At 36.8% G+C, this 15,097-nt stretch overlaps 1 protein-coding gene across 4 annotated transcripts in view; it reads right to left on the reverse strand.

The window, feature by feature from the left end:
* The window catches only part of VPS8 (VPS8 subunit of CORVET complex), a 304,326-nt gene that overhangs the window by 245,245 nt on the left and 43,984 nt on the right, over positions 1 to 15,097 (reverse strand). For all 4 annotated transcript variants that reach the window (XM_073231972.1, XM_073231971.1, XM_073231970.1 and 1 more), the window contains exons 8-9: positions 2,898 to 3,022; positions 552 to 638 (exon numbers count right to left, since the gene is read on the reverse strand). In XM_073231972.1, coding sequence (XP_073088073.1) covers positions 552 to 638; positions 2,898 to 3,022 — 212 coding nt within the window. The remainder of the gene's footprint in view (positions 1 to 551; positions 639 to 2,897; positions 3,023 to 15,097) is intronic.

Consider the following 15,097-nt stretch of genomic DNA (forward strand, 5'->3'; position numbering starts at 1 on the left):
TAGATGAAATCTGTTACCTAACTCAGTGTATTTTTTTCAGACCTGTAAGGATAAAGCCAAATGCAAATCTTAATGTTTTCCTTTAGAGGCCTAAAAGAAAATAAACCAACAGATTCATTTCTAAACATACTGCAAACATCAGTTCTTTTACAATTGTGCCCTGAACCTCAGGCAACTCCCAACAAAGTGTGACAGAACATACCACCTCAGCAATAAAACCTTGGTGGACTAAACAAAAGATTAAAAAGACGTTTTAAATTTCCACGTGAGCTTGCAGCAGGGTACTGCCTGTCTTTGCCGCCAACCTCTCACCTAGGATGACATCAGTTAACTCTTTTTGCTGCTATACCTGTTAGACTTTCATACAACTTGCTGCTGAAGACTCCCTTGCTAGCCTATCTCTGGTTTTAACTTCGGAAAACATCTCGTTGGAGCAAGTCAAATAAAAGACAACTCACTTTCAAGGATTCTGTTCATAAAGAAACTTACTTAAAAATGTATGCAGAGGTACAATAATAAAAATTATTAGAAAAAGAAAACAAAGATATTACCTTAATATGTAATATTGCTGTTCCTGGAGGATGAGCATCTATGATTGATCTTAGAAGTTTTCCACTGGCCAAATCCCACATAGTGATCTACAAGACAACTAAATGCTTTAAAAACAAATGTACTTGGCACAAGAACAGACCAATAGACCAACGGAACAGACTAGAGAGCCCAGACATAAACCCAAGCATATATGGTCAATTAATATACAATAAGGAGCCACGAATATACAGTGGGGAAATGACAGCCTATTCAACAATTGGTGTTGGCAAAACTGGGCAGCTACATGCAAGAGAATGAAACTGGATTATTGTCTAACCCAGTTTACACAAAAGTAAACTCAAAATGGATCAAAGACCTGAATATAAGTCATGAAAACATAGGCAAAAATCTCTTGAATATAAGCATGAGCAACTTTTGCCTGAACATATCTCATCGGGCAAGGGAAACAAAAGAAAAAAATGAACACATGGGACTATACCAAGCTAAAAAGCTTCTATACAGCAAAGGACACCATCAGCAGAACAAAAGGCATCCTACACTATGGGAAAATACATTCGTAAATGACATATACAACAAGGGGTTAACATCCAAAATATATAAAGAACTCACATACCTCAATACCCAAAAAGCAAATAACCCAATTAAAAAGTGGGTGGAGGATACGAACAGACACTTCTCCAAAGAAGAAATTCAGATGGCCAAAAGGCACATGAAAAGATGCTCCACATCACTAATTACCAGGGAAATTCAAATTAAAACCACAATGAGATATCACCTCACACCACTTACGACAGCCAATATTGAAAAGATTAGGAACAACAAATGCTAGTGAGGATGCAGAGAAAGGGGAACCCTCCTACACTGCTGGTGGGAATGTAAGCTAGTTCAACCATTGTGGAAAGCAGTATGGAGGTTCCTTAAAAAAACTAAAAATAGAAATACCATTTGACCCAGGAATCCCACTCCTTGGAACTTACCCAAAGAGTACAAGTTCTCAGATTCAAAAAGACATATGCACCCCTATGTTTATTGCAGCACTATTTACAATTGCCAAGATATGGAAGCAACCTAACTGTCCATTCGTAAATGAATAAAGAAGATGTAGTACATATACACAATGGAATACTATTCAGCCATAAGAAAGAAACAAATCCTATCATTTGCAACAACATGGATGGAACTGGAGGATATTATGCTCAGTGAAATAAGCCAGGTGGAGAAACACAAGTGACAAATGATTTCCCTCATTTTTGGAGTATAACAATGAAGCAAAATTGAAGGAACAAAACAGCAGTAGACCCACAGACTCCAAGAAGGGACTTGTGGTTACCAAAGTGGAGGCATGTGGGAGGATGGGTGGGAGGGAGGAAGAAGGGGATTGAAGGGTATTATATTTAGTACACATGGTGTAAGGGGTCATGGGGAAAGGCAACAAAGCAGCACAATGAGGGCAAATAGTGACTCTGTGGCATCTTACTACACTGATGGACAGTGACTGCAATGGGGTATGGGTGGAGACTCGATAATATGGGTAAATGTAGTAACCACATTGTTTTTTCATCTGAAACCTTCATAAGAGTGTATATCAATGATACTTTAGTAAAAAATAAATAAATAAATAAAAACAAATGTACTGCTTCTTTTTACACTTAAGTATCCTGCCTTGTGAAGGAAATTACTTACTCCTAGTCTATAAGCATTGCAGGCAAAGAACTATAATGTTAAGACATAACTAAAGGTTGCAGACCATTAAAGTACAGAGCCTATATTCCTTATTCATCCTCTCTTCATCCTGCCCAATCTATTTTTCCCTTCACATTTTAAATGTTGTTCTTACACTGAGAGGTGAATGAAATTTCTTTAATGGGTCCATCTCCTTAGCACTGGTAAAAATTACAGGACAGGCTTATTCCCAAACCAGCTAGTAAGTCAGAAGATGAGAAAAAAAAATTATTGCCAGTTTCAGAAATAGAAAGAAACACCAAAATAGTTATCCAGGAACACAGTACTAAGAATACAGAAAACAGAATAGAGCATATTTAAGAGCAGCAACAATTATCTATACTTCTGTAAGGAAGTAAATTTTGGTATAACAGACTGGTTGGTTTATAAATGCTATTCACTTATGTAGACACATGAATTAAGACATTAAAAATCAGATTCTACTCTGGCTCAGCCAATAGTAATTGTGACAAAATTTGAACAAGACAGAAGTCAAAGTGAGCAACCTCAGGTTGGCTTTTTAATAACAAATATTTTGGTCTTCAAGATACTGACCTGGATATACTAGTTCTTTAAAATTGACTTTAACATTGTTTTATGGATAAAATAAAGCTCATATTTACCTGTCCTTTAGCAAAGCCACAGAGAAGTCTTGAACAGTCATTGTTGATACTGAGCGCAGAGATGGCTCCATACTGACCTCCAACACTAGTGCTACCCAGACAGAGTCGCAAAGCTTGATTCTGATCTAAAGAAAGTGATTTATAAAGTCAAGTGAAAGAAAAGAGTGAATAAATATATATTTAGCATAGGCTTGTTCTCAAAGACTTGAGAGGTAGCAAGAATCAAAAGAATCAAACGATGAAGTTACATTCATTTTAAAATGTATTTATTGAGTACCTACTAGATGCTGGGCATTGAATTAGACACTAAGAATGTAAGGAAAAACAAATAAGGAATCAGAATGCAAAACTCACTAATAATAAGCAAAATAATTCTAAGAGATCTGTATCTCCTTGAACAAATCAACTTCGTTTTTTGTCTCATTCTCGAGTTGTTATTTCTTGCTATTTCAGGATGCAAGGTTATAGGGAATACTACCTTTTAAGGTTGTTTCAAAACTACAAAATAAAAATTTATTCATTTAGAATTTGGCTGAAATGTACATTTTTAATATCCATGAAGAAAGTGCTGACTAGGCAAATTAACAGTGTAAATAAAATTACAGAGTAAACGTTTAAACTACTTGAGAAAATTATTTTCAAGCATCAACAACTGATGTGCTAAAAGCAAATAATAAAAATCCCTACTAGATTATGTTATTTAGGGCAAGGATATTGCCTTAATCACCTCTGATTTCTCCAGAAGACACTTAAGTATTTATTAAACTTTATTGTCTAATAAAAGAAATTCCTCTCAGGCTTCTCCTAGGCAATGCTTATTCTGTATAGAGTTCGTTATTGCACCCACTTGAAAACAATGAAATAAAAATTTAAGTATAAGGCAGGCCTGCAAAATTTAACTGTGCAAGGGGGAAAAACCCACATACTTGCACAACCTGTTGTTCTCGCAATTCCCCCAGTAATTTTTTGTACTTCCCTTAATTATCTGCATGCTACTTCTTGGAGGTAAATATGCCTTACTTCCACTATTAGACTATGATCTCTCTAAGGGCTGAGATCATGAGTGAGTGAACACTCTCAGAATACCTAGGCTGGTGCCTTGCACTTAAAAGGCATCTGATAACCACTAGAGTAAATATTTGTAAATATACCTTCTGTAAGGGTAAATCTAGTTATCAGAAAGAGCCTAAAGACATTCATTCTCAGGTCTAGGGAAAAATATGCCGTAAGTCCTTTTGCCCACCCCAAGTGAATACCATTGGGTGTTTTCTGTGTCATAGGCTGGTTCAAACAGCAATCCCCACCTCCCCAAGGAGTTCTGACACAATGGCTATATACAGAAAATACTCGATGTTTTCTGAAATCATTTTAGATTTTAGCCTTCCTAGATGGAAACATTTTCTTCCAACACTGGAAAGGAATAAAATTCAATTCATAAATACACAAGGTTTGAAGTATTTAAAACATTATTTTTATTCACATCTAGATTACAATTACAGACTTTTTCCTACATAATTTTTCTCTCTCTCTCAGATCAATCCGAATTACTAAAATTTCCCTTATTCTATTTTTCTAACTCTAAATTTGACATGACATTTTACTTTGCTTTATTGAAACTGCCAGCCTAAAACAGTGCTTTCCATGACCATTATTTTGTTGTGGGAACCTCATACAGTTAGTGGATTATCCACATATCTTATTTTGCAAACTGTCAAGATAAGATGATTGGGTGATAGTGTTCTATATATATATATCACTACTATGGTCATGTGCATAGGCAACAGGTGGACTGAAAATAAGAGGACAAATACAGCAACTCCATACCAGCTTCACAAAGAAGTCCCGTAAGTCTGGGCTACCTGCCTTCCAAGCACAGAGTAGTATCTGAATAGCGTCCTGTTGGGATTATTTGTAGTCCCTGTTCTGAGTTCCAAACTCTACATGGTTCTGATCCACCAATATTTAAAAACACTCACTACTTGCCCTCTGATTTAACAAAATTCATTATAAGTATTCTTATAACTCAGGGAAACTAAGAATAGAATTAAAATAGAGAATAAAGGTGCCAATAAAAAAGAACAAATAGGAAGAAAAGTGGGAGGAAAAAGACACATCTAACTTCTAGATTAAAAACTCAAACATGACTGCTTTCCTGACTGTGCATCCTGAGTACCAAGAATTAGTTAAGACAAGAGACCAGTGATCAACCTTGGTCATTCCTGAAATACATTTTGAATTTACATCCCATAGGACTGTGTTAATGAAAACATTCTTGATTTTCCTTGATTTTTATAATGTATTTATTATCTTTATAATGTCCCTTTAGAAGGCAGCATGGCAGTGAGGTGTAGGGAAGTGTATAAAATATAATCTGTTTTAACTCCACAATGACATTTATCAATTCTTTTTGCTCTCTTTATACATCCTATATTTATGATACCATATTAACAAACTTGCTCTTATACAATTTAGACATTCAGAAAAGGTAGAATTTCTGTGGAAAGAAGAAAGCAGAACCTTATTGGAGAGGTTTCTTCCAATAGAGTAAATATACTGGAGTCCAGATTATTCTGGAGAATTCTGGGGAAAGGGACTTGGTGAAAAACCTCTTCCAAACATGGAAATTCTAAAGTTACATGGGAAAAAAACAAAAGGACCTGGACAGAAGAAAAGTGAAAATCAGAGCTCTCCATATTCTGCTCCTCCAGGGAGCTCTTGATCTCATTAATTTAAAAGGAAAAATTCTATTCTCCTCCTACTCTCAGAAGTTTCCTTTGTTTATTGCTGGGAAAAGATCAAATTAGTAGTGCATCTAATTTCATTTACAAAGTCACATACGTTCACATTTAGTTGGCATTGTCAGCTTAGTTTAAAAAAAACTGGACTGAGTCCTTATGAAGCAAATGACTCTGGGCAAAAAATGTGAAATGAAACTATCATTTTTCCTATAAATGTCACAAAGTTGGCATAGAGCTTAAATAAGCAAATGCCTATGAAAAATTTGAAAGCTATCAAATAGTACAAATGCAAGGAATTATTATTAATCATAATAAATAGCTTATTAATTAAGAAAACTTGAAGCCCCAATACCACAGAAAGCACATCTATTTGACACTGCAGTGCATCACACCTATTTCTTTTATTAGTATATCTTTCAAAGCATACTTCTTAGGGTAGGTCTCCTCAGCATATTCTGGCCTTAAGAGTAATGTTCTAAATAGCAAAGAAAAGTCATGTACATAGTCGATAATAGCCATGAGATCCAAATTTGAACACACTTCAAGAATTTTTGCTGTCTTCTTATATCAAAACTAACCCAGTCCTCTATTTCATCACCCCTAGTTTGCTTTAACTGGTTTAGTTCCCAAAGACTACCAAAGAAGGAAATACCTAGATCTAAGAAGGAATCGAATTGAATTGGGTGTCTAAAGCTCTACTGTTATTGCCAGTATGTACTACTCTTCAGTACTACTCTTTTCTTACCCTTTGTGCATATTAAAATATTCTCTAAGACCAAAGGGGCAGAAAAGAGATTAGGAAACATTTTTCATCAATGATCATAACACAGCAGAAGCACTTTACCTGACCTCCATCTAACAAACACACAGAATTAAAGTTCTCATTATTCCCTCTATCAAGCTTACTGACTCAAGGCCAGGCCACAATGAATCCCCATAGCTGACTGGCTATTTTCCTGAGTGCTGATGCTTAGGAATAGTCAGGTATGTTCATTTCCAAACCCCTTCATGCCACTGTAATGTTACTGTACTTTAAAAACTTAAAACAATATGTGAACTGATAAAATACAGTGAAAAGAGCTGCTGTTTCTATGAAAACTAAATGAATCCTTTATAAAAACCTGGTAAAGATGAGTTGCTTTTAAAAACTGTCATGAAGTAAGGTGTGGACAAGATACCTACATTAGACTAAAGAGAAGTTTTATGAAAATCTACAATTTTGCACTCCTTAATTGATTCAGAGGTGCCTAAGCTTTTACTTTAAAAAAATTTTTTTTAAATTTTACATGACCTTTTTTTGATGCAGTTTATGCCCACAAAAAGATGTTGCAGACTTCCAACTGGCACATACAAACTGAAAGAAAAGACTTTAGACCAAGTCAAAAGATTAAGGGGAAAATTAGTATTTATATATTTTTATTTAAGATTAAACATTGAAGGTATACTTATATTTATAATTTTCAATAATTCCCTGATTTAACCAATTTCAGTTAGCTGGTTTGTTTCAACAAGCATTTCATAACAGGGCATTAGGTCTAACAGTTAGAAAGGTCAAAAAAAAAAGTCACTCATGCAGTACAAAATTACTATACCTTTTCCTTTGAATCCATAGAGAAAAGATCAAAAGAAAGAGAAAAGCAAGAAATCAGTTTAAAAGTTCAAAGAAAAGACAGGTAAAATTTCAAGAGTGTAAGTGACGCACTTTAGTTATCTGTGGGAATGATACTAAATGTGATTAATTAATGTTTCTAGCACTTATTATTATATTCAAGTATTGGTTATGGAAGTAGAGAAAATGCATAATATCACAGTAAGTAAACCCAAGTACATTAGGTTTGATAGAAACAAAAATAATTTCAAAAATATAATCTATTAAAATATACTAACAATAAAAAAAATGGAAAACTAAGGGCCTTGGGATAGGGAGACATCTTTATTAAAACCTGAATTATTGATAGCCTGTATAGAGGTAAGAAACAAAATACATAATAAATATCATATGCCTTATAATTCCATAAGAATAAGCAACATACACCAACTTTAAGAAGCTTACAATAATTACTACTTTAATGACCCTGGCCTCTATTCCAAAGATTCTAATGGTACTTAAACAAGTACAGCTCTTCCTGCTGCATTTTTTCCTATGATCAACAATGATATTTAAATAAGATCAGATTGAACCCAGACTTCTAATTTAGACATTTCACAGTATTATTACTCTGCTATTTGTTCCTGGATTTTGAGCAAATTTTAACCCATTTGTTAAAACTCATTGTCCTAATATCTGCTTCCTATAAAATAATGAATAAAATTTATTAACTATGTGGTTAAAAACCCAAAGCATAGTCAGGACATTATGATTCTTTCTCAAAATGTTCCCTTTGGCATACTTTCTTTTCCATGAGACTGTAATGAAAAATTATTTCATCTTTCTACAAGAAAACTGCTGGGGTCTAAAATAATTAGGAAGCAGGCCCAAGAAAATTAAGGACAGTAGCAAAAGACTAAGTGATCTTCTCTGTTGGTTTTTATTTTTAAAGTATTCATTTAAATTTGTTGCAGTAAGCTCTACATGGGTTTGATTATAAGCAGGCACATATTCTTATAACCTTGTGGTGAGGTAGGGATGTTAAAGCAGACAGAGTTGAGGAAAAGTGAGTACTGGTAAGTGGGAACAAAAATCAACATGCATTCTTATTTTTGTTGACAAACATATGCATTATATTCTATCCGCATTCATCCTTTAGTTTCTATTCTTTCCTTCATATATCTTGGAATTCGTCTTCTTTTCTGTCAGGACAGAAGAGCTCAGAATGGTGAAGTTGCACTAATCTAGGATTGAGTGTTCCTTGATTCTGAACTTGGCTCTGTGCATGTCAGTTAACTTCTCTGGTTCTCAATCACCTGATATAAAAAAAGGGGACTGAACTAAAAGTCCGTTTAATATCTTTCCCCCTAATACTCTTCTAATACCCACTGTATCAACCTAATAACAATTTACGCCCTATCGAAAATAAGCATTCTTACACCTGATGAGAGAACAAGCTGGTAAAACTTTCTAGAAGAAAATCAGGTAATATACATCAGAAGTGTTTAAAATATTCAAACCCTGACCTAAACAATTATACTTTTAGGAATTTGTCCTAATGAAATAATCACATGCACAAAAATGTAGTTAAAAAGATATTCATCACTATATTGTTTGTTTAGAAACAACCTAAATGTCTTATAGTAGGAAATGGTTAAGTAAATTATGGTGAATCTATTTAAAAGAATACTATTTAGCCATTAGAAATTATGTATGGGAGGTGGAGCAAAGATAGCGGCGTGAGTAGAGCAGTGGAAATCTCCTCCCAAAACCACATATATTTATGAAAATATAACAAACACAACTCTTCCTAGAATAGAGACCAGAGGACACAGGACAACATCCAGACCACATCCACACCTGCGAGAACCCAGCACCTCGCGAAGGGGGTGAGATACAAGCCCCAGCCCGGCGGGACCCGAGCGCCCCTCCCCCCAGCTCCCGGCAGGAGGAGAGGAGTCAGAGCTGGGGAAGGAGAGGGAGCCCAGGACTGCTAAACACCCAGCCCCAGCCATCCCAACCAGAGCTCAGACACAGTGCATGCGTGGGGTCCTGGATACTAAGGACACAGGGCAGCAAGACCAGTGAGCAGGTCCCTGAGGCCAGCACCTGAGGACAAAGAAAAGCAAGCGGCTTTTTTCTTTTTTCTTTTTTAATTATTTATTTAATTTTGTTTTGTTTTCTTTTGTTTTGTTTTGGCGAGTGCTTTTTGGAAGTCTTAAAGGGACAGGGCGGGACACTTAGTCCAGAGGCAGGGAATCTGGGGATCTCTGGGCACTCTAACCCCCTGGGCAGAAGGGAGCAAGGAGGCCCCTCACGGAGATAAATAGCCTCCCGCCGTTCCCCCTCCAATGCGGCTCAACCATATGGGAGCAGCGGCCCGAGGCAGGTCACACCCACAGCAACAGCAGAGATAAGCTCCACAGCAGCCGGGCAAGGATCAGAAGCCCTTTCTGCACGCAGCTGCCCAGCACATGCCACTAGAGGTCGCTATTCTCCCAGGAGAGGAAGGCCACAAACAAACTAGAAGGGAATTTCTTCCAGCTGTCACTCATGCCAGCTCTGCAAACTATCTCTATCACCATGAAAAGGCAAAATTACAGGCAGACAAAGATCACAGAGACAACACCAGAGAAGGAGACAGACCTAACCAGTCTTCCTGAAAAAGAATTCAAAATAAAAATCATGAACATGCTGACGGAGATGCAGAGAAATATGCAAGAGCTAAGGGATGAAGTCTGGAGGGAGATCACAGATGCCAGGAAGGAGATTACAGAAGTGAAACAAACTGTGGGAGGATTTATAAGCAGAATGGATAAGATGCAAGAGGCCATTGATGGAATAGAAACCAGGGAACAGGAACACAGAGAGAGATAAAAGGATCTCCAGGAATAAAACAGTATTAAGAGAACTGTGTGACAAATCCAAAAGGAACAATATCTGTATTATAGGGGTACCAGAAGAAGAAGAAGAAGAGAGAAAATGGGATAGAAAGTGTCTTTGAAGAAATAATTGCTGAAAACTTCCCCAAACTGGGGGAGGAAATAATCGAACAGACCACAGAAATACACAGAACTCCCAACAGAAAGGACCCAAGGAGGACAATACCAAGACACATAATAATTAAAATGGCAAAGATCAAGGACAAAGAAAGAGTTTTAAAGGCAGCTAGAGAGAAAAAGGTCACCTATAAAGGAAAACCCATCAGGCTATCATCAGACTTCTGGACAGAAACCCTACAGGCCAGAAGAGAATGGCATGATATATTTAATGCAATGAAACAGAAGGGCCTTGAACCAAGGATACTGTATCCAGCACGATTATCATTTAAATATGATGGAGGGATTAAACAATTCCCAGACAAGCAAAAGTTGAGGGAATTTGCTTCCCACAAACCACCTCTACAGGGCATCCTACAGGGACTGCTCTAGATGGGAGCACCCCTAAAAAGAGCACAGAAAAAAAAAACACCCAACATATGAAGAAGGGAGGAGAAGGAATAAGAAGAGAGAGAAGAAAAGAATCTCCAGACAGTGTATATAACAGCTCAATAAGCAAGCTAAGTTAGGCAGTAAGATACTAAAGAGGCTAACCTTGAACCTTTGGTAACCACGAATTCAAAGCCTGCAATGGTAATAAGTACATATCTCTCAATAGTCACCCTAAATGTAAATGGACTGAATGCACCAATCAAAACACAGAGTAATAGAACAGACAAAAAAGCAAGACCCATCTATATGCTGCTTACAAGAAACTCACCTCAAACCCAAAGACACGCACAGACTAAAAGTCAAGGGATGGAAAAACATATTTCAGGCAAACAACAGAGAGAAGAAAGCAGGGGTTGCAGTACTAGTATCAGACAAAATAGACTTCAAAACAAAGCAAGTAACAAGAGATAAAGGAGGACACTACATAATGATAAAGGGCTCAGTGCAACAAGAGGGTATAACCATACTAAATATATATGCACCCAACAGAGGAGCACCAGCATATGTGAAACAAATACTAACAGAACAAAAGGAGGAAATAGACTGCAATGCATTCATTTTAGGAGACTTCAACACACCACACACCCCAAAGGATAGATTCACCGGGCAGAAAATAGGTAAGGACATGGAGGCACTGAACAACACAGTAGAACAGATGGACCTAATAGACATCTATAGAACTCTACATCCAAAAGCAACAGGATATACATTCTTCTCAAGTACACATGGAACATTCTCCAGAAGAGACCACATACTAGGCCACAAAAAGAGCCTCAGTAAATTCCAAAATATTGAAATCCTACCAACCAACTTTTCAGACCACAAAGGTATAAAACTAGAAATAAATTCTACAAAGAAAACAAAAAGGCTCACAAACACATGGAGGCTTAACAACATGCTCCTAAATAATTAATGGATCAATGAACAAATTAAAATAGAGATCAAGGAATATATGGAAACAAATGACAACAACAACACAAAGCCCCAACTTCTGTGGGACGCAGCGAAAGCAGTCTTAAGAGGAAAGTACATAGCGATCCACGCACACTTGAAGAAGGAAGAACAATCCCAAATGAACAGTCTAACATCACAATTATCAAAACTGGAAAAAGAACAAATGAGGCCTAAAGTCAGCAGAAGGAAGGACATAATAAAGATCAGAGGAGAAATAAACAAAATTGAGAAGAATAAAACAATAGCAAAGATCAATGAAACCAAGAGTTGGTTCTTTGAGAAAATAAACAAAATAGATAAGTCTCTAGCCAAACTTATTAAGAGAAAAAGAGAATCAACACAAATCAACAGAATCAGAAATGAGAACAGAAAAATCACGACAGACTCCACAGAAATACAAAGAATTATTAAAGACTATTATGAAAACCTATATGCCAACAAGCTGGAAAACCTAGAAGAAATGGACAACTTCCTAGAAAAATACAACCTTCCAAGACTGACCAAGGAAGAAACACAAAAGTTAAACAAACCAATTACGAGCAAAGAAATTGAAACGGTAATCAAAAAACTACCCAAGAACAAAACCCCCGGGCCGGACGGACTTACCTCAGAATTTTATCAGACACAAAGAGAAGACATAATACCCATTCTCCTTAAACTTTTCCAAAAAATAGAAGAGGAGAGAATACTCCCAAACTCATTCTATGAAGCCAACATCACCCTAATACCAAAACCAGGCAAAGACCCCACCAAAAAAGAAAATTACAGACCAATATCCCTGATGAATGTAGATGCAAAAACACTCAATAAAATATTAGCTAACCTAATTCAAAAATATATCAAAAGCATCATACACCATGACCAAGTGGGATTCATCCCAGGGATGCAAGGATGGTACAACATTCGAAAATCAATCAACATCATCCACCACATCAACAAAAAGAAAGACAAAAACCACATGATCATCTCCATAGATGCTGAAAAAGCATTTGACAAAATTCAACATCCATTCATGATAAAAACTCTCAACAAAATGGGTATAGAGGGCAAGTACCTCAACATAATAAAGGCCATATATGATAAACCCACAGACAACATTATACTGAAAAGCGAGAAGCTGAAAGCTTTTCCTCTGAGATCTGCAATAAGACAGGGATGCCCACTCTCCCCACTGTTATTCAACATAGTACTGGAGGCCCTAGCCATGGCAATTAGACAAAACAAAGAAATACAAGGAATCCAGATTGGTAAAGAAGAAGTTAAACTGTCACCATTTGCATATGACATGGTATTGTACATAAAAAACCCGAAAGACTCCACTCTAAAACTACTAGAACTGATATTGGAATACAGCAAAGTTGCAGGATACAAAATTAACACACAGAAATCTGTGGCTTTCCTATGCACTAACAATGAACTAATAGAAAGAGAAATCAGGAAAACAATTCCATTCACAATTGCATCAAAAAGAATAAAATACCAAGGAATAAACCTAACCAAGGAAGTGAAAGACCTATACCCTGAAAACTATAAGAGACTCTTAAGAGAAATTAAAGACACTAGCAAATGGAAACTCATCCCATGCTCTTGGCTAGAAAGAATTAATATCGTCAAAATGGCCATCCTGCCCAAAGCAATATACAGATTTGATGCAATCCCTGTCACATTACCAACAACATTCTTCAATAAACTGGAACAAATAGTTCAAAAATTCATGTGGAAACACCAAAGACCCTGAATATCCAAAGCAATCCTAAGAAGAATAAAGTGGAGGGGATCTTGCTCCCCAACTTCAAGCTCTACTACAAAGCCATAGTAATCAAGACAATTTGGTACTGGCACAAGAACAGAACCACAGACCAGTGGAACAGATTAGAGACTCCAGACATTAACCCAAACATATATGCTCAATTAATATTTGATAAAGGAGCCATGGACATACAATGGTGAAATGACAGTCTCGTCAACAGATGGTGCTGGCAAAACTGGACAGCTACATGTAGGAGAATGAAACTGGACCATTGTCTAACCCTATACACAAAAGTAAATTCAAAATGGGTCAAAGATCTGAATGTAAGTCATGAAACCATAGAACTCTTAGAAAAAAACAGAGGCAAAAACCTCTTAGACATAAACATGAGTGACCTCTTCTTGAATATATCTCCCTGGGCAAGGAAAACAACAGCAAAAATGAACAAGCGGGACTATATTAAGCTGAAAAGCTTCTGTACAGCAAAAGACACCATCAATAGAACAAAAAGGTACCCTACAGTATGGGAGAATATATTTGTAAATGACAGATCCGATAAAGGCTTGACATCCAAAATATATAAAGAGCTCACACACCTCAACAAACAAAAAGCAGATAATCCAATTAAAAAATGGGCAGAGGAGCTGAACAGACACTTCTCCAAAGGGGAAATTCAGATGGCCAACAGACACATGAAAAGATGCTCCACACCACTAATCATCAGAGAAATGCAAATTGAAACCACAATGAGATATCACCTCACACCAGTAAGGATGGTCAACATCCAAAAGACAAACAACAACAAATGTTGGAGAGGTTGTGAAGAAAGGGGAACCCTCCTACACTGCTGGGGGGAATGTAAATTAGTTCAATCATTGTAGAAAGCAGTATGGAGGTTCCTCAAAAAGCTCAACAAAGAAATACCATTTGACCCAGGAATTCCACTTCTAGGAACTTACCCTAAGAATGCAGCAGCCCAGTTTGAAAAAGACAGATGCACCCCTATGTTTATTGCAGCACTATTTACAATAGCCAAAAATGGAAGCAAACTAAGTGTCCATCAGTAGATGAATGAATAAAGAAGATGTGGTACATATACACAATGGAATATTACTCAGCCATAAGAAGAAAACAAATCCTACGATTTGCAACAACATGGATGGAGCTAGAGGGTATTATGCTCAGTGAAATAAGCCAAGCAGAGAAAGAGAAATACCAAATGATTTCACTCATCTGTGGAGTATAAGAACAAAGGAAAAACTGAAGGAACAAAACAGCAGCAGAATCACAGAACCCAAGAATGGACTAACAGGTACCAAAGGGAAAGGGACTGGGGAGGATGGGTGGGTAGGGAGGGATAAGGGGGGGAAGAAGAAAACGAATTAAGATATGATATGAAGAAGAACTTCCAACATCAACATTCTCTGGAAGAGTCATTCCAGAAGATGATCATCAAAAAACTTCAACAAAGATTCTGGCACTGTTGCAGTTGTTGCTGCATTCATCCCACCGGTTCCTGGACTTGCCATTGGAATGAAGAAGGAGATATCTAAGCTGGCCTGTGCATACAGACAAACAGCAAATTTGACTGGATCTATACTGTCGGAACTCAACCAGGAATTAGGAGAAGTGCAAGTTGCAGCATTTCAAAATCTTGCGACTACAGACTATCTACTGTT

This window comes from Manis javanica, chromosome 3 (genome assembly GCF_040802235.1).
Source record: "Manis javanica isolate MJ-LG chromosome 3, MJ_LKY, whole genome shotgun sequence".
NCBI lineage: Eukaryota > Metazoa > Chordata > Mammalia > Pholidota > Manidae > Manis > Manis javanica.